The sequence below is a fragment of the Oryctolagus cuniculus genome, chromosome 11 (assembly GCF_051225735.1).
Source record: "Oryctolagus cuniculus isolate XC-2025 breed Fujian yellow rabbit chromosome 11, ASM5122573v1, whole genome shotgun sequence".
Classification (NCBI taxonomy): Eukaryota; Metazoa; Chordata; class Mammalia; order Lagomorpha; family Leporidae; genus Oryctolagus; species Oryctolagus cuniculus.
The window spans coordinates 53,866,839-53,886,173 of record NC_142877.1 but is presented as its reverse complement, the minus strand read 5'-3'; the positions used below and the strand labels follow the sequence as shown (position 1 = coordinate 53,886,173).

The following is a 19,335-nucleotide window of genomic DNA, read 5'->3' as shown; positions in this document are numbered from 1 at the left end:
AAAACAATTTTTCATTCAGCAAGTGATGTTGATTGGCCTTGGATTAAAGTGACCGTTAGGGAGCCTGCATTGTGGTGAAGCAGGAAAAGTTGCTTCTTGCAATACTGGCATTCCATACCTGAGCACCTATTGGAGTCCCTACTGCTCTGCTTCCAATCCATCTCCCTGCTGGTGCACCTGGGGAAGCAACAGAAGATGGCCCAAGTGTTTAGATCCCTGGCACCTTTGAGGGAGACCCAGATGGAGTTCCTGCCTCCTGACTTCAGCCTGGCTCAGCCTGGTCCATTGTGGCCATTTGGGGAATAAACCAGTGGATGGAGGATCTCTTAGAAACTTTTTTTTTTTTTAATTTTTATTTATTTATTTATTTATTTATTTATTTATTTATTTATTTATTTATTTTTGACAGGCAGAGTGGACAGTGAGAAAGAGAGACAGAGAGAAAGGTCTTCCTTTTGCCGTTGGTTCACCCTCCAATGGCCGCAGCGGCCGGCGCGCTGCGGCCGGCGCACCGCACCGATCCGGTGGCAGGAGCCAGGAGCCAGGTGCTTTTCCTGGTCTCCCATGGGGTGCAGGGCCCAAGCACCTGGGCCATCCTCCACTGCACTCCCTGGCCACAGCAGAGGGCTGGCCTGGAAGAGGGGCAACCGGGACAGAATCCGGCGCCCCGACCGGGACTAGAACCCAGTGTGCCGGTGCCGCAAGGCGGAGGATTAGCCTAGTGAGCCGCGGCGCCGGCTGAAACTTTTAAAAATAAATAATAAAAGAGACAATTGGGACATGAAAAGTCTGTTCTCGAAGAGCTCCTGAGTGTAATGATGAGAACAGAGGGCCTAGTGTAAATTATCCAAAAAAAAGGAGTAATTTATTGTATTTCTTCCTCCCCATTTGTGGGGGTGGTAGGAAGGTACAGGTTGGAGACTGTCTCTAAGAAATAGTCTACACCTGCTCTGTGACTTCTCCATTCAGACCAGGAAGTTCACAAAGCCCTTAGCAGGCAGGCATTTGACACAGCACTTAAGGCATTGCCTGGAATACCCACATCCCATACTGGAGTGCCTGGCTTCAAGTCAGCCCCACTTCTGATCCAGCTTTCCCTAATGCGTACCCGGGGAGGCAGCAAGTGATGGCTCAAGTATTTGGGTCCCCAACATGAGAGACTCAGATTGAATTCTGTGCTCCTAGTTTCAGCCTGGCCCAGCCCTGGCTGTTGCAGTCATCTGGGGAATAACCAATGAATGGAAGATACACCTACCTACCTTTCTCCTTCTCTCTGCCTTTCAAATAAATTTTAAAAAACAAAACATCTCCTTTTAGCTGTTACAGTAAGAGACCCAAAATCAAACTGTAGCCATCACATCTGATTGCAAGAGAGAGGACAAGGTGTCATCCTGCCCTCTCTCACAGATTCCCTAAAGCTGCTTTTTCAGCACTTGTACTTACATCTGGTTGGTCTAAGCCAGTCCCACTGCCTCACCTAGCTGCAAGGGAGGCTAGATACAATCTTTATTTTGCTCAGACATGCCTAGCTGACAATTCTTGTTCTGTGAAAGAAATGGAAAAGCAGTTTGGTGACTGACAGTGGCTGTTTCATCATCTTCACTCAGCAACACCAGAGCATTGCCGACTGTGCTGGAAATGGCTGGTTCTTTTCTTCTGTCTGGGGTGGACCAGCAGCCTCTAGAGAAGAGAACTCATGGCTTACTTACATAGCCCAGTCAGGATATGGCACTGCATTGTACTCAGTAAATCGTCAAGTGACGGTCACATGGAGATAACCACTAGATAATGGGATGTAGGTAAATGGTTCAAGAAATGTATGAGGTCTGCAATGAATGAGAAAAGTTAATTTCCTGCGAGTGGATCTGGAAGCTTATTTATCCATTGATGCTTTTGAGGCTTTGATAGTGGTGTCCTGCTGCTCGGTTACCTCCCTGGAAAAGAATGGTTCCTAAACCTTTCTTTATTAGCGTATTTCTAATATTGCCACATGGAAACAACATTACCCTTATAAACCTGAAAGAGTTATTCTCATTTTAAAACCATTTTCATCTTCTCTTCCAATATTAAATGAATTAATGTTTTTCTCCTCTGCATGCATCCCATGAGTGGATGCAAAAGATGACCTACCACACAGTTGTGGCTGGGGATGGAATTATGCTTGCTGGGAACCCTGGTTGCTTTTGTTGTAAAATCCCTCAGAAGAATAAATATCTGAGTGACTTTCCTTATAATCTTTAAGACTTCATTGGTTGTATGATGCTGTTGATTTCCCTGCTGATTTCCAAAATGTCAAGATATGACATCCTTTTCTTTATGATCCATAAAATAATGGCATTATTAGCTTTCTTACGTTTTTCTATGTGGCTTATTCAAGTCAGGAAGTAAAATATGTCTGTTTTACTACTTGAACCATGGAAGTCAAGATAAATTGTTGTTCCCTTTCAGGGTAGTTTGGTATTCGTGGTTGGAAAAATGGATGGATTGCTGATGGTTAGTGGTCGAAGACATAATGCTGATGACATTGTCGCTACTGGATTGGCTGTTGAATCAATAAAGACTGTTTATAGAGGAAGGTGAGTACTACAGTGTTCAAATTTAGCACTTCCAGTAGAACCTAAATAAATCTTCCAGGATGATTTTAGTTGTATTCACAGATTCTCTCTCCCAGTGATTGGGTTGTCTTTGATGAGGCATAGAAGCAGCCTGGCTTTGAACATCCCTCAGCTGGGAGAACAAAACATAACCATATCTTACATGTCAGATTCTAGTTACTACTGTTTGTTGAGTACTAGGGACCAAGGACAAGTTTAAAAGTATAAACTCCAAATTTGTAGGATTAAGTAAAATTATAAATACATGGAACTTGATACATTCCTTTAATACAGAAGTAGTGGTGACATTCAGACTGTTGGAGATAGACGGCTACTCTGTAGGAGTTTATATCTACCAATTATTTCTCTTCCTCATTTTTAACTAAATTATTCACACTATTGTATTGTGAAGGTTGAAATAGCAGTTAAATACTAATATCAAATTCCAGAGGCAAAGTGTGTCAGATATCTTTTTTCCTTGCTTATTAATGCAAGAAAAGGTATTTGCTCCATATTTGAGAAGTTGATGTCTGTCTTAGCAGTTTACAACCACGGATATATATCTTCAGAACAACCTTGGTGTCCCTTTTGTTCTTTAAGAGGAAAAACTGATGAAACCAAAAACCAGCCAGTTGTGGAAACGTGGCTTTTTGTAACAGTGTGGCCTCCTCCAATGCACACTGCATGGCACTGTAGATCTTCTATTACATCCCAGCTCTCAGTGTCATGTAGCAGATAGATGTTGCAGAAACGCGTGCGGGTGGAAGGAGGGAGGCAAGTCAGGTGGCCCTGCTGGCATATTCCACCCGCCAGTGGCTTCCCATTCTTTTGTGCATTCGTTCAGTAGATATTCATTGGGTGCCAAATATGTGCCACTGTTCTAGATGCCCCGGCTGCTGCAGCGAGCAAAGCGGTCTCTGCCCTTGTGAAGCTCACATGCTCATTGTGGGAAACAGTAGCCAGATAAGCAGGGACATGGCACCGTATGAGAAGGCAATGAGTGCCGAGGAGCAGTACCTCGAGAGGGTGGGGGGCCTATTGGTGTACCCCAGGTGCTCTGGGAATTCCTCGCTAGCAAGGGGACATTTGAGCGGAGACCTCACTCGAGCCCAACCCCACACTCCCTCCCTCGGCCTCCCAGGCCTCCGCGAGCCGCCCTTGCCCGTGTCTGACTCTCCCTCCCGCTCTCTGCTTCACCACTCTGCTCCAGGCACACTGGCCTTCTTGCTGTTCCTCAAACCTGCCAAGCTCGTCCCTACCTCAGAACCTTTTCGCTTTCCGTTCCTTCTGCCCGGAAACCTCTTCCTCCAGATCTCCGCGCGGCTCGCGTCCTCACCTCATTCAGGTCTCTGCTCCAGTGTCGTCCTCAGCGAGGCCCCACCCCAGTCGCCCTGCCTCTGTAACACCCCCGCACACCGCTCCTCCCTGTGCCCACCGTCTACATTGCAACATGACATTCTTCTATATTGATTTGTCTGTTCTGTCTCTGACACCCAAGTCCACGAAGACAGGAACCTTGTCTTACTTACCTCTGTGTCCAAACATTCATGACAGTGGTGCTTAATACATGTTTTTTGAATGAATGAATCCTCATTGGATGGTAATCATTGTGACATTTTCTTTTCTAAACGACCCATTTCTGGGAGGTGTGGTGGGGACGTCTCCTCTCTGTAATTCCAGTCAAAGCAAGCAAGTAGGACTGGCTGTGACAGGAGTCCTGATATGTGTGATCTGTCTCTCTTAGAATTGCTGTGTTTTCTGTGTCTGTATTTTATGATGAGCGCATCGTGGTGGTGGCGGAACAGAGGCCCGATGCTTCTGAAGAAGACAGTTTCCAGTGGATGAGCCGCGTGCTGCAGGTGAGCGCACCCTGGTCCTTCGCGGCTCATGGGTGGCAGCCACTCCTGCCTTGCTGTTTTCTTGCACGGATCCGTTATGCCACCTTAGTTTTCCCTCTTGTCCATCAACACTCAAATATTCTTGGTATTGTTAGCAAAATCAGATGCTTAATGCCATTTCTCCTGGAGGACCACTAAATATCCTTCTGCTCAGCTTGCCAAGAACAACTGAATTGGCTTGCTTCAGCAAATTTTTTTTTTTTTAAGATTTACTTATCTATTTGAAAAAGTTACATAGAGAAGGAAAAGCAGAGAGAGAGGTCTTCCATCTGCTGCTTCACTCCCCAATTGTCCAGAACAGCTGGAGCTGAACCGATCTGAAGCCAGGAGCCCGGAGCTTTTTCTGGGTCTCCCATGTGGGTGCAGGGGCCCAAGGACTTGGGTCATCTTCTACTGCTTTCCCAGGCCATAGCAGAGAGCTGGATTGGAAGTGAAGCAGCCGGGACACCAACTGGCGCCCAGATGGGATGCCGGCACTGCAAGCCGCAGCTTTACCCACTGTGCCACAGCGCCGGCCCCAGCAATTTCTTTCATGCCAGAGAACTGACCACCCATGAACGGTTGAACTGTGCACACGGGAAGCACGTTTGACAGTCATTGTTCCACTTGTCAGCAGCTTGTCACAGTGGTGCCTTGAGGGTGAAGGGCTCTCGAGAAGGTGTTGCCATGACCTGAGGGAGCTGTACTGTGGAGGGCTAGGAAGCACTCTGAGAGAAGCCGTCAGGGAGGGAGAGTGCCTTGGCTCAGTGTGTGGGGAGCGGCCGGGAACCGTGCCAGGTCTTTGTTTGGAATCACAGGTTTAATGATGTCCCCCTCCTTTCAAGGTAAATGCCATTAGGCAAGTTACTATACCGTGGTGAGTTTATTTCCTAGCATATGGAGTAGAGGTAAAATTACCTGGTTTACAGAGGCATTGGAAGAATCAAATATATGGTACCTGCATTCACTAAGTGATAATGGTGATTCTTACTAGCATCAAAAATAATGATCAGGGCCAGCGCCGTGGCGTAGAAGGTAAAGCCACCACCTGCAGTGCTGGCATCCCATATGAGCACCAGTTTGAGTCCCAGCTGCTCCATTTCCAGTCCAGCTCTCTGCTTTGGCCTGGGAAAGCAGTGGAAGATGGCCCAAGTCCTTGGGCCCCTGCACCCACCTAGGAGACCCAGAAAAAGCTCCGGGCTCCTGGCTTCAGATCGGTGCAGCTCCAGCCATTGCAGCCATCTGGGGAGTGAACCAGCAGATGGAAGACCCTCCCCCCACCCCTCCACCCCCTCCCTGCCTCCCTGCCTCCCTGCCTCCCTGCCTCCCTGCCTCCCTGCCTCTGGCTCTGCCTCTATAATTCTGCCTTTCAAATAAATAAATAAATCTTTAAAAAATATGGGCCAGAGCTGTGGTGTAGCAGGTAAAGCTGCCGCCTGCGGTGCTGGCATCCCATGTGGGCACCAGTTCAAGTCCCAGCTGCTCCACTTCCAATCCAGCTCTCTGCTATGGCTTGGGAAAGCAGTGGAAGATGGCCCAAGTTCTGGGGCCCCTGCACCCATGTGGGAGACCCAGAAGAAGCTCCTGGCTCCTGGCTTCAGATGGGCTCGGCTCTCCAGCCATTGTGGCCAATTGGGGAGTGAACCAGCAGATGGAAGAGCGTGCACGCGCGCGTGCGCGCGCTCTCTCTCTCTCTCTCTCTCTAACACTGCTTTTCAAATAAATAAATAAATATTTAAAAAATAATAGCAATCATAATGATAAGCATAATCTTCAATAAGGAAGATAGACAAGTCCTCTCCGTCTCACTTTCTGTCCCTTTACTCTGTGTCTCTCCTTAGCATGTAGGGCCATATATTTCTGTTTACTGTTCTCTGTGAAGGCCAACACTTGGCTCTTTATTTGCTGCTTTACCCCAGAGCTGATAGCTGTGTAATGACTTGGTAAACATTTGTTGGCCCAATGGGTGATCCGGAGATCACATGCAGCAGCCTTGCCATGGCAACACGCATGTTACTGGAAGTGTTTCCAGTGACTACAGCTGCTCTGCTTAGAACGTTTGCATGTTTAAATGGTGGTTAGTGGTAATGCTGCAGAAGCGATGCAGGCGTGGAGTACACGATGGGGATGGGCGACTCGCAGATTTCCAGACTACCAGCTGGTGTGGCTTGGGCTGCTCGTAGTGGAAAATCGGAGGGAAAACAATACTGCAAACAGACCAGACAGAGAGGACTGTGAGGACAGTCGGACATGATTCATTGGCTAAGAGGCAAACATGCAAAGAGAACACTGTTAATATTTTCAAAGACCTAGTGGTTTGTTCAGAATGAACCTTGGTGCATAACAGTACAGTCTTAGTGAATTACACATTTTTTTTTCTATATTACCGAAAAATGAGTATACCTGAAATTTCTCCAGGTACCATGACTTACTACAACTACAGGAGGCTAGAAATCCTTGTAAAAGTCATTTGGGGTGTGATTTGGGCATGCTGTTAATTTCCCAGTCTAACTCTTCAACATGGGGCCTGTGGGTCCGCAGTAGAACAGTAAAGGACACCTTATGACCTCTAGTAGGTTAGAGGCCAAAGATCTTCTGATTCCAAGTTGCACACAGAGTAAGCTAACGCAGCACCTTCTACGTAAAAGTAGTTATTACATGACTTACCAGGTGTTGTGTTTTCAGAGGGGGCCTGGGCCACATGTAATACATTTGTTAACTTCCTCTGTGTTCTAGAAGATCAGAAGCCTAAGAACTCCACTAGACGTCCCATGTCCCAGCCATCTGTGCTGGTTAGTAGGATAGTCTGAGGAATATGATCTGCATGTTTATTCCTTGGCCCTTTTGACTTGTTTCCATCAAAGACCTTGCTCATCTTTTATTCTTTTTTTTTTTTTAATATTTATTTTATTTATTTGAAAGAGTTACAGAGAGAGGTAGAGCCAGAAAGAGAGTTCTTCCATCCGCTAGTTCACTCCTCAAATGGCTGCAATGGTCAAAGCTGAGCTGATTTGAAGCTGGGAGCCAGGAGCTTCTTCCAGGTCTCCCACGTGGGTGCAGGGGCCCAGTGACTTGAGCTATCTTCTGCTGCTTTCCCAGGCCATAATAGAGAGCTGGATTTTAAGTGGAGCAGCTGGGTCTTGAACCGGTAGCCATATGGAATGCCAGTGCTTCAGGCCAGGGCTTAAACCCACTGTGCCACAGCGCTGGCCCCTCTTCCACTTCTGATCCAGCTCCCTGCTAATGGTCTGAGAAAAGCAGAAGAAGATGGCCCAAGTGTTTGAGCCCCAGCTACCCACACGGGAGACCCAGATGAAGCTCCTGGCTCCTGGCTTCAGCCTGGCCACTGTGGCCATCTGGGGAGTGAACCAGTGAATCAGAGCTCTCTCTGTCTCTCCTTTCTCTGTAATGCTGACTTTCAAATAAATAAATACATACATTTAAAAAAATTTTTAAATGTAGTTGAAGCAGAAAAATCACAGTTGATTAAATTTTTTCAAGTATTAAGTTTCATTACAAAACATAACTGCATTTATTTGCTGGGGAGCAGTGTGATTTTGAGTACACTGATTGGACTTCCATGTTAGCTTATTTCCACAAACATAAGACTTTTCCAAAGCATAACTTTTCAGTGTTTTCACATTTGTATTATCAGCTGATGTAATATTTAATTAAATTATGTGAACCCAGTAATAAGAATGGCCATGACAGTGTAGAAACAACTGCAGTTTACACAGCAGCAGCTGGAGGCAGAGGGGCACTGGAGTAGTATGTGGTCTCCAGTGCTCGGTGTGCCATGGCCCTCCCTGGCCTGTTTTACAGAGTTAGCCCAGCCCAGGTAGAGAGTATCTGCTGTTTTCATGGTAAAAATACTTCGTGTCTAGTCACTTGTGCAGTGGTAGACAGGTAAAATTTTTAAAACCAAAGACTAATTTCTAAGGTTTTGGTGTTATCCCTTAAAAGAGAATATACTAGGTCTTAGAAATCAGTGCCACCTCTGACCATGCATGCTGTATCCGTCTTACCTACCCTGTTACTCTGCTGTGGTTGTAAAACGCGTGGGATCTTCATCGTTGAGATAAGATCTTTAGACATACAGGCTCTTAAAGGCCTGTCAGATTGTACCTCTAGAATGGATAGAATAGAGAGAGGAAAATCCTACAGAAACATGAGTGTTGTCAGGGTTATTTCCAGCATAGCAAAAGTAATCTCATGGAATGTTTTTCTTCATATTTTTCTAGGCAATCGACAGCATTCATCAAGTAGGAGTTTATTGTCTTGCTCTGGTGCCTGCCAATACATTGCCAAAAACTCCACTAGGAGGGATCCATATATCTCAGACGAAACAGCTCTTTCTGGAGGGATCTCTGCATCCTTGCAATATCCTCATGTGCCCACATACGTGTGTGACAAATTTGCCAAAGCCTCGGCAAAAGCAACCAGGTAATATTCTAGCTACCAAGCCATTGTTTTAAAATTATAATCTCAAGAAGTGAGGCCTCTCTCCGTGCTTCTCTCTGTAGAATTAGACTTTATGAAGACTGGTAGCCCAAGGTGACTGAAAGCCAGGACAGAGACCTGCCTAGCACGCTTCTTCAGGTTTGCTGCTGGCCTCCTGATAATTGTCAAAACTGTGCCTCTGTTGACCCTGTGTGTGGGATATGGGATCAGAATCACACTTGCACAGCTAGGGTAAAGCAAATCCTATAAGGCAAGGTTCTGGTAACAAGAATAGCTAGTATTTAGTGAGTGCTTATTAAATATCAAAACTCAAAAGCATTTTACACGTGAATCCTACAGCTCCCTTACACACACCCTCTGGTATAGAAAGTAAAGCTCAGAAAAACTAAGTATCACTGGAATGCACACTAAGTGTGACTGAAACCCACTCTGAATCGTGATGCCCACCTGCCTTCCTGTTGGAAACCTTTTACCTAGAGACATCCCTACTTGCTCTTTAGCTTTACTGGTGTGATTTGGGCCTATAATACCTCTGTTACTTAATTCGTCGGTTTTTTCGTTTGTAATCACACAATGAACAGCATGTTTTACCTAGTACATAGTTCTTTGAGTTCAGGGTGCAACTAGGAGTATGTAAATTGCTGGATTGAATAAAGAAGCTAATAGTTTTAATCCGGCGCCGTGGCTCAATAGGCTAATCCTCCACCTTGCGGCGCCGGCACACCGGGTTCTAGTCCCGGTTGGGGCGCCGGATTCTGTCCCGGTTGCCCCTCTTCCAGGCCAGCTCTCTGCTATGGCCAGGGAGTGCAGTGGAGGATGGCCCAAGTGCTTGGGCCCTGCACCCCATGGGAGACCAGGAAAAGCACCTGGATCCTGGCTCCTGCCATCGGATCAGCGCGGTGCGCCGGCTGCAGCGGCGGCCATTGGAGGGTGAACCAACGGCAAAGGAAGACCTTTCTCTCTCTGTCTCTCTCTCTCACTGTCCACTCTGCCTGTCAAAAATTAAAAAAAAAAAAAAAAAAAAAAAAAGCTAATAGTTTTAACTTTTGCCTAATTTCTGAGCAGACCTGGATTACAGGGCTGAGTAGGAGGCTATGGACTTCAGTAAGTGGTTGATGATAAGCCAGGTTAAAATACGTCAAATCAGATATAGAATCATCGAGTTTTATTCAGGCTTTTTCATTTTAAGAGAAGCTATAAGGGCCTCCTACTTTTCTATATACCCCCAAATACATGAGGCCAAAGTCTGGCCTCCATAGGTCCCACACCTCAGTACACCTACGTACGCATCCCCCGTCCCCTACTAAGTCACACACATATCCCCAACCACACATTACACACTCCCACACATACTCTTATTTTTTAAGATTGATTGATTGATTTGAGAGAGAGAGAGAAAGAGAGAAAGGTCTTCCATCCACCAGTTCACTCCCCAAATGGCTGCATCGGGGGCTGGGCCAATCTGAAGCCAGGAGCCCGGGGCTTCTTCCAGGTTTCCCATGTGCGTGCAGAGGCCTAAACACTTGGACTATCTTCTGCTGCTTTCCCAGGCCTTGGCAGGGAGCTGTATCAGAAGAGGAGCAGCTAGAACTCAAATGAATGCCCATATGGGATGCTGGTGCCGCAGGCGAAGGCTTAGCCTACTCTGCCACAGCACAGGGCACCCTTCCCCCTTACTCTTACACTTACACCACATAGCCTTGGCTGCTGTGGCCATTTGGAGAGTGACCCAGCTGATGGAAAATTCTTTCTTTTCTTCTTTCTCTAACTCTGCCTTTCAAATAAATAAATCTTTTTTTTTTTTTTTAAATCTCATTGTAGATGCCTGTTGAAGCTATTTTGGAAGGAATGAGAGTATTTCAGGACTGGTCTTGGCTGCAGATTGTAGGAAAATGTGTTAGCAGCAGCTTAAATAAGAAACAAGTTTCTTTCTTTCTCAGGTCCGAGAAATTCAGAGGTAGGCAGCCTAGTCACATTCTTCCAGCTCAGGTTTTGTCATTGAGCTGTTGTTACAGATATGCTGTATAGCGAATAACCCTAAAACTCAGTGTCTTGAATAACAAGCATTTATTTTTCACTCATGCAATGTGGATCTGCTGGGCTTTGCTGGATCATCCAGCCTTGACTTGGCACCAGGCTGTCGGTTGGGTTCAGAGCTGCTCCATGTGTCTGCTCATCATGGGGCCAGCAGCTACCTGGGCTGTAGTTTTCTTAAGGCAGATGGCAGAAGCAAGAATTCAAGCCAAACCACCCAAGCATATTTAAAGCTTCTGTTTGTGTCACAGTCTCCCAGCAGGTCATGTCCAAGAACAGTAAGACCATGTCCAAAGTCAGTGGAGTAGAGAAACAGAGCCTTCCGAGTCACCCCAGCCAGGACAGGAAGGATTGAGGGGATAACGCAGTCCACTGCAGCCATCCTCAGTGGGCCGCCAAGGGTCCCTTTGGCTCCCTGGCCTCCGGCCATCATTGCCACACTCCAGCTGACAGGTGGGAGAAAAGGGAGAGGAGGGGGTATGCTGCCCTTTTCACCTGTTTGCAAGGAATTGCACACATTACATGGTAGCCTCCCTCACTGCAGAGTAGTCTTTATTCCAGTCACGCGTCCACTCAGGCATCTGCTACCCAGGGAGAAGAGCAATATGTGTTGGAGTTGATAGCTGACAGCTTTTGTTTCATGAGTTTTATGAGAAAATCAAACAGCTGTATTTCAGGTATGACAGTTTTGGCATTGAGCTTCCTGGAGTTACTGCTTCCCATTCTCTGTGGAATACACTCAAGAAATGCACACAGAAAAGCCTCAAGAAACAGATGTTAGATTATTTTTTTTTTTAAGATTTATTTATTTATTTGAAAGAGTTACACAGAGAGAGAAGGAGAGGCAGAGAGAGAGGTCGGTCTTCCATCCGCTGGTTCACTCCCCAGTTGGCCACAATGGCTGGAGCTGTGCCTATCTGAAGCCAGGAGCCAGGAGCTTCTTCCGGGTCTCCCACGTGGGTGCAGGGGCCCAAGGACTTCTACTGCTTTCCCAGGCCACAGCTGGGATCGGAAGTAGAGCAGCCAGGTCTCAAACCGGCACCCATATGAGATGCGGCGCTTCAGGGCAGTGCGTTAACCTGCCCCAAGATTATTTTTCTCATTTTTTAAAAAAGAGTCACTTATTTATTTGAAAGAGTTACAGAGAGAAAGGAAGAGACAGAGAGAGATCTTCCATCTATTAGTTCACTCCCCAAATGGCCTTAATGGCCAGGGCTAGGCTAGGCTGAACCCAGGAGTCTGGAACTCCATCAAGGTCTCCCATGTGGATGCAGGGTCCCAAGCATTTGCACCATCTTCTATTGCTTTCCCAGGTGCATTAGCAGGGAACCTGGATCAAAAGTGGAGCATGTAAATCTCCAGTCAGCACCCATTTGGGATGTTGGCGTTGCAGGCGGCGTCTTAACCCACCACACCGCAAACGTAGGCCCCTTGTCTTTTTTTTTTTTTTTTTTTTTTTTAAGATTTATTTTGTCTGTAATTGTACCTCTCAAATAGATAAATAAAATCTTTTTTTAAAAAAAATTACTTATTTAAAAGTCGGAGTTCCAGTGAGAGAGAGAGATATCTTCCATCCACTGGTTCACTCCCCAGATGGTCGCAAAGTTAGGGGCTTATCCAGGCCAAAACCAGGAGCTCTTTCCAGGTCTCACACATGGATGGCAGGGGCCCAAGCACTTAAACCATCCCACACTGCTTTTCCCAGGCCATTAGCAGGGAGCTGGATCGGAAGTGGAGCAGCCAGGACATAAACTCATGCCCATATCGGATGCCAGGGTTGCAGGGAGCAGCTTTATCCACTATACCACACTGCTGGCCTTGTCGTTTTAAATTCTTTTGCAACATACACTTTTTAAAATGTCACATCTTTATTAATTATGCAGTGTGAATCCAGATTTACATTCAAATGTGCTCTAAGCCTTGCCTGTATTAAAGACTGCTTCCAACGTGATCTACTTGCAGTTTACTGTTGCAGTTTTCTAGGGCACAGTGCTGCATATTATACTTAATACGTTACCTGAAACTTCAGCAGAGTATAAGAATAGTTTGCTATTAAATTTTATTTTATTGTTTAAAAATTTATTTATTTATTTGAAAGGCACAGTTTACAGACTTTGTATCCATTGATCCACTCCCCAAATGGCCACGACGGCTGGGGCTGAGCCGGTTCAAAACCAGAAACCAAAGGCTTTTTATGGATCTCCCACGTGGGTACAGGGGCCCAAGTATCTAGGCCTTCCTCCACTACTTTCCCAGGTACATTAACAGGGAGCTGGATTGAAAGTGGAGCAACTGGGGCTTGAACCTGAACCTCCTTGGAATGCCAGCATCGCAGGTGGCAGCTCTACCCACCTCGCCACAATACTGGCCCTTTATTTTTCAAAGATTTTATTTATTTACTTTTTTGAAAGGCAGATCAACAAAGAAAAAGAGAAATTCTATCTGTTGAGTCACTTCCTCAAATGGTGGCAGCAGCCTGGACTGAGCCAGGTGAAAGCCAGAAGCCAGGAACTCCATCCAAGTCTCCCATGTGGTTGGCCGGGGTCAAAGTCATTGAGCCATCTTCCGCTGCTTTCAGAGGCACATCAGCAGGTAGCTGGGTCATAATTGAAACAGCCAGGACTCAAACCAGCACTCTACTATGTAATGCCAGCATTGAAGGTGGTGGTTTAACCATTGTGCCACCACACTGGCACGTTTTTACATTTTTAAGGTTTTCATTTTGGAGTAACTCCACACGTAACAAAAAATTTGCTGTGGGTTACATAGAATCAATCCACTGACATCCTTTCTCCAGCTTCCTCAAATATATCATATATATATATATGTATATCTGATATATATATATGATATATATATATATATAAAATATGACCCAAGTGGCTCTGTGTCATCTGTTTTCATAAAGTCAGGATCAACAGATAAGGACAATAAACAGTATTTAACATTAACCCAGCATAACATCAGCACTATTCAAAACCCAGGGGGCTATTAATTTATTACCTTTTTGCCATCTTAGTTCAAAAAGGTGGAGTTTAATCTTGCAGTGATCATCAAGAAATGCATCTAGTGCCCTAGTCCTTTTTTCTAGGATCATTTGTTCTGAAGCATGAAAACTATGGGTAGCTTGAAAGAATAAAATAGTGACCACCCCTATACCTTTTCCTGGGTTCACCAATTGCCAGCATTTTTTCACTGAACCCTTTGAAATTGGATTGTAGGGGCTGGCGCTGTGGCATAGTGGGTAAAGCTGCCAGCTGCAGTGCTGGCATCCCATATGGGGATTTCAAATTTCTACATTTCTTTATTATAGCTTATTTTTCAGAAGCCGGTATCCCATCGAGGTCCTACATTTCCTCTTTGGCTATCGTGTCCTTTAATAAGCAGTTCTCAGATTTATTTTGTCTTCAAGACATGGATATTTTTGAAGAATACAAGCCAGTTGTCTCTTAGACTGTTCCACAATCTTTAGTTCACTATTCACTTAAAAAAAAAAAAAAAAGATTTATTTAATTGTTTGAAAGGCACAGTAAGGGAGACAGAGTGGTCCTCTATCTGCTGGTTCACTCCCGAGATGTCTGTAATGGCTAGGGCTGGGCCAGGCCAAAGCTAGGAACCCAGAACTCCGTCTGGGTTTCCCACATGGATGGCAGGGACCCAAGCACTTGAGCCATCCTCTGCTTATTTATTTACTTGACAGTCAGAGTAACACCAAAAAGGAAAGGCAGAGAGGGAGAAAAAGAGAGAGAGAGGTCTTCCATCTGCTGGTTCACTCCCTAATTGGCTGCAACAGCCGGAGCTGTGCTGATCTGAAACCAGGAGCCAGGAGCTTCTTCTGGGTCTCCTATGCGGGTGCAGGGGCCCAAAGACTTGGGCCATCTTCTACTGCTTTCCCAGGCCATAGCAGAGAGCTGTATTGGAAGTAGAGCAGCTGGCACTCAAACCAGTGCCCATATGGAATCCTGGCACTGCAGGCGGCAGCTTTGCCCACTATGCCACAGCGCCAGCCCCCATCATTCACTTTAAATAAAGCGCTTCCTGCTTGAGAAGCTCATCTTGTTCTTAATAGGCAACAGACTTCTGTCAGTAAGGTATTCATTACTATTAACCATCTTTGAATTTTATTCTGACTGGTGCAGGTGAAATTATTTATCAGTAGGAATCAATACAGCCAACGCATCACCTCCTCAGGATAAAATGTACCAAACACCCCAGCTATAGTGGCCTGCTTGTTGCCCTCTGTCCCCCAACCCCCATCTCCCCTGTTTTGTCATTTTTCTCCTAGAACTTCCACTGTCTGACTGCATTTGTTTATGTACTTCTTGGTTGCCTTCCTCTGCTAGGGTATAAGCTCCGTGCTGCCAGGGCCTAGCTAAGAAATGTGTGAGCGAGTTTTAGTGAAACTGGGAGTGCACTGCTGGCCCATGGCTTGGGTTGTCCTCTGCAGAGCTGATGTTGTCTTTACTTCCAGGTGTTGGCCCTGCTTCTGTGATGGTTGGGAATCTGGTGGCCGGAAAACGCATTGCACAAGCTGCAGGCAGGGATTTGGGGCAAATTGAAGAGAACGACCTGGTGAGGAAGGTAAGTGTTCCTGGGGAGTTGACCTTTTACCGAGAAGTGTAAGGACAGAACTCAGTTCAGGTAGCATGTGGGGGATGCATTGGGCAGCTGTTGAGAAGTTGCTGACCCTGAGTCTTTTCTGCTTTATGACTGCAGCACCAGTTTCTGGCAGAGATTTTACAGTGGCGAGCCCAGGCAACTCCTGACCACGTACTCTTCATGCTGTTAAATGCCAAGGTATTACAATTTTGATTGTATATCTAATCACCTGAATCCTGTGGGAGTATCTCAGGCAGCCTTGATAAGAATGATGGGACCAGTGGTACCTTTACACAGGTAGACGAATGTGTGCAATACATTATGTCATTATAGGTTTTTTTTTTTACCCAATTTGACTTTTTTTTTTTTAAGATTTATTTATTTATTTGAAAGAGTTAGAGAAAGATAAAAGATCTTTCATCTGCTGGTTCAGCCTCCAAATGGCCATGATGACCAGGGACAAGCCAGTCTGAAGCCAGGAACCTGGATTGGGTGGCAAAGGCCCAAGAACTTACACCATCCTCTGCTACTGTTCCAGGCACATTAGCAGGGAGCTGGATCAGAAGTGGAGCAGCTGGGACTCCAACCAGTGGCCATGTGAGATGCCCGCATCCCAAGCTTAACCTTCTATGCCACAATGCCTCCACTTCCCAATTTGACTTTTAATTTTTTGAGATTGGCCAAAAAGAAAATTATTTCAGACCAGTTCAAAGCAAAGTTATTTTTAGTACATACTTAAATTACTAATTTTTATTTTATTATTTTTTAAAATGGGAATTTTTTTTTTTTTTTTTTTGAAAGGCAGAATGGACAGTGAGAGAGAGAGAGACAGAGAGAAAGGTCTTCCTTTGCCATTGGTTCACCCTCCAATGGCTGCCACGGCCGGCGCGCTGCAGCCGGCGCACCACGCTGATCTGAAGCCAGGAGCCAGGTACTTCTCCTGGTCTCCCATGGGGTGCAGGGCCCAAGCACCTGGGCCATCCTCCACTGCACTCCCTGGCCACAGCAGAGAGCTGGCCTGGAAGAGGGGCAACCGGGACAGAATCCGGCGCCCCAACCCGGACTAGAACCTGGTGTGCCGTCGCCGCAAGGCGGAGGATTAGCCTGGTGAGCCACGGCGCCAGCCTGGAATGTTTTTTGTTTTTTGTTTTTTGTTTTTTAAAGATTTACTTATTTTACTTGAAAGCGTTACACAGAGAGAGAGAGGTCTTCCATGGTTCTTCCGCTGGTTCACTCCCCAATTGGCTATAAAGGCCGGAGCTACGCCAATCCAAAGCCAGGAGCCAGGAGCTTCTGGGACTCCCACACAGGTGCAGGGACCCAAGGGCTTGGGCCATCTTCCACTGCTTTCCCAGGCCATAGCAGAGAGCTGGATAGGAAGTGGAACAGCCAGGACACAAACTGGCACCCATATGGGATGCTGGCACTGCAGGTGGTGGCTTTACTGGTTATACCACAGCACCAGCCCTTATTTTTTTTTTATTGTATTTATTTGAAAGAGTTAGAGGAGAGACAGAGAGAGGTCTTCCATCCGCTGGTTCACTCCCCAGTTGGCTGCAGTGGCCGGAGCTACACTGATCCAAAGCCAGGAGCCAGGAGCCTCATCCGGGTTTCCCACACAGGTGCAGAGGCCCAAGCACTAGGGCCATCCTCTGCTGCTTTCTCAGGTTGTAGCAGAGAGCTGGATTGGAAATGGAGCAGCTGAGACTCCAACCGGTACCCATATGGGATGCCAGCACTGTGGACTGGTGGCTTTACCCACTATGCCACGGCACCGGCCCCCAAATTTATTGTTAACTGACTAAAAGCAGATTGAAAATTACTTAAGAGTGAATGTAACCACTCGTTTCTAATGGATGGTTCACTCTAATATTGTCTTTTTTAAGTCAGCTGAGTTTTTGTTTGCTTTAATGGTGGAGTTGCAGGTATAGTGATTGTGTGTATTGCAGTGTTAACTCACAAGTAAGGGGAGGCTGGAGGGGCCTGTTGAATCTCTTAAGGGACTTACCTAAATTGCGCCCATCTGTCCCTACCTCTTAAATCTGATTGTTTTTAGAATTTATGCTGTGCAAGAATTTAGAACTTAATGAGAGGAATGCGTTTTGCATCTTAGTTAAAAGTCATTAAAAATCTGGGGTCGGCACTGTGGTGCAGTGGGTTAATGCCCTGGCCTGAAGCACCGGCATCCCATATGGGCACTGTTCTAGTCCCGGCTGCTCCTCTTCCGATCCAGCTCTCTGCTATGGCCTGGGAAAGCAGTAGAAGATGGCCTAAGTCCTTGGGCCCCTGCACCCACGTGGGAGACCCGGAAAAAGCTCCTGGCTCCTGGCTCCTGGCTTCGGATCGGCGCAGCTCCGGCCATTGGGGCCAATTGGGGAGTGAACCATAAGATGGAAGGCCTCTCTCTCTCTCTTTGCCTCTCCTCTCTCTGTGTAACTCTGACTTTCAAATAAATAAATCTTAAAAAAAAAAAGTCATTAAAAATCTTCAGAACCACTGATTTTATGACAGAAGACTTTGAGACTTTCTTATCCCACCTCTATATGAAGTGGGCTTCTCTCCCAGCTGTGAGTTCATTAAGGCCCTTACAGTTAATTAAGGAGATGTCAGTCAGAGGAGCAGGGGCGTCTGGAAGGTAAGGGGGACAGGTGGGCATTTGGCACAATAACTGTATCACCAACAACCCATATCAGAGTGCCTGAGTTCAAGTCTTGCCTCTATTTCAGATCCAGCTTTTTAATAACGTGCACCCTGAGATGGGTAATGTGCCTGGATCCTTGCTAGCCATGTGTAAGACCCAGATGGAGTTACAGGCTTCTGGCTTTGGCCTGGCCCAGCCCTGGCTGTCATGTACATTTGGGGAGTGAACCAAAGAGTGGAAGCTCACCCTGTTTCTCTCTCTTTCTGTCTCTGTCTCCTCTCTCCCTCTCCCTCTCCCTTTCCACCCCCCCCCATTGTGTGTGTGCGTGTGTGTGTGTGTGTGTGTGTCTGCCTTTCAAATGAAGAAATAAAATCTTAAGGCGAAAAAGATGTCAGGTTGTGTCTTTGGTATAGCACTTGCCCACATTCCAAACAGGGTGCCAGGGTTCAAGTCCCACCTCCACTTCTCAGCCATCACTTGCTGCCACCCAGGTTCTGCATTAGCAGGAAACTGCAGGAGTCAGCAAGTGATGGCTCAAGTACTTGGGTCCCTGCCATCCTCATAGGAGACGATGGCCATTTGCTAGCATTTGGACAGCAAACCAGTGGTTAAGAGATCTCCCTCCATCTCTTTATCTCTTTCTCTCTCTCTCTCTGCACCAAATAAAATAGGTTAAAGAAATAAAAATTAAAAATAGTTATTTATCTTATAGATACTGGAAAGTCTAGCTTACTTCCCTCCCTCACTCCCAGGCCTGGCTTCAATCATGGTGCTGAGAAATCTATACCCCAGATATTTGGTCATGAGCACAGGTTTAAATGTGTTACTTGGGGCTGGCACTGTGGCTCACTAGGCTAATCCTCCGCCTTGCGGTGCTGGCACACCGGGTTCTAGTCCGGGTCGGGGCGCCGGATTCTGTCCCGGTTGCCCCTCTTCCAGGCCAGCTCTCTGCTGTGGCCAGGGAGTGCAGTGGAGGATGGCCCAGGTGCTTGGGCCCTGCACCCCATGGGAGACCAGGAGAAGCACCTGGCTCCTGCCTTTGGATCAGCGTGGTGCGCCGGCTGCAGCGCGCTGGCCGTGGCGGCCATTGGAGGGTGAACCAACGGCAAAAGGAAGACCTTTCTCTCTT

General features: G+C 46.5%; 1 protein-coding gene across 7 annotated transcripts in view; it reads left to right on the top strand.

Annotated features, from left to right (window-relative positions):
* Window positions 1–19,335, top strand: part of DIP2B (DIP2 acetate--CoA ligase B (putative)) — a 233,394-nt gene that overhangs the window by 184,584 nt on the left and 29,475 nt on the right. For all 7 annotated transcript variants that reach the window (XM_070052227.2, XM_070052224.2, XM_070052223.2 and 4 more), the window contains 5 exons: window positions 2,449–2,576; window positions 4,339–4,453; window positions 8,713–8,914; window positions 15,438–15,547; window positions 15,683–15,763. In XM_070052227.2, coding sequence (XP_069908328.1) covers window positions 2,449–2,576; window positions 4,339–4,453; window positions 8,713–8,914; window positions 15,438–15,547; window positions 15,683–15,763 — 636 coding nt within the window. The remainder of the gene's footprint in view (window positions 1–2,448; window positions 2,577–4,338; window positions 4,454–8,712; window positions 8,915–15,437; window positions 15,548–15,682; window positions 15,764–19,335) is intronic.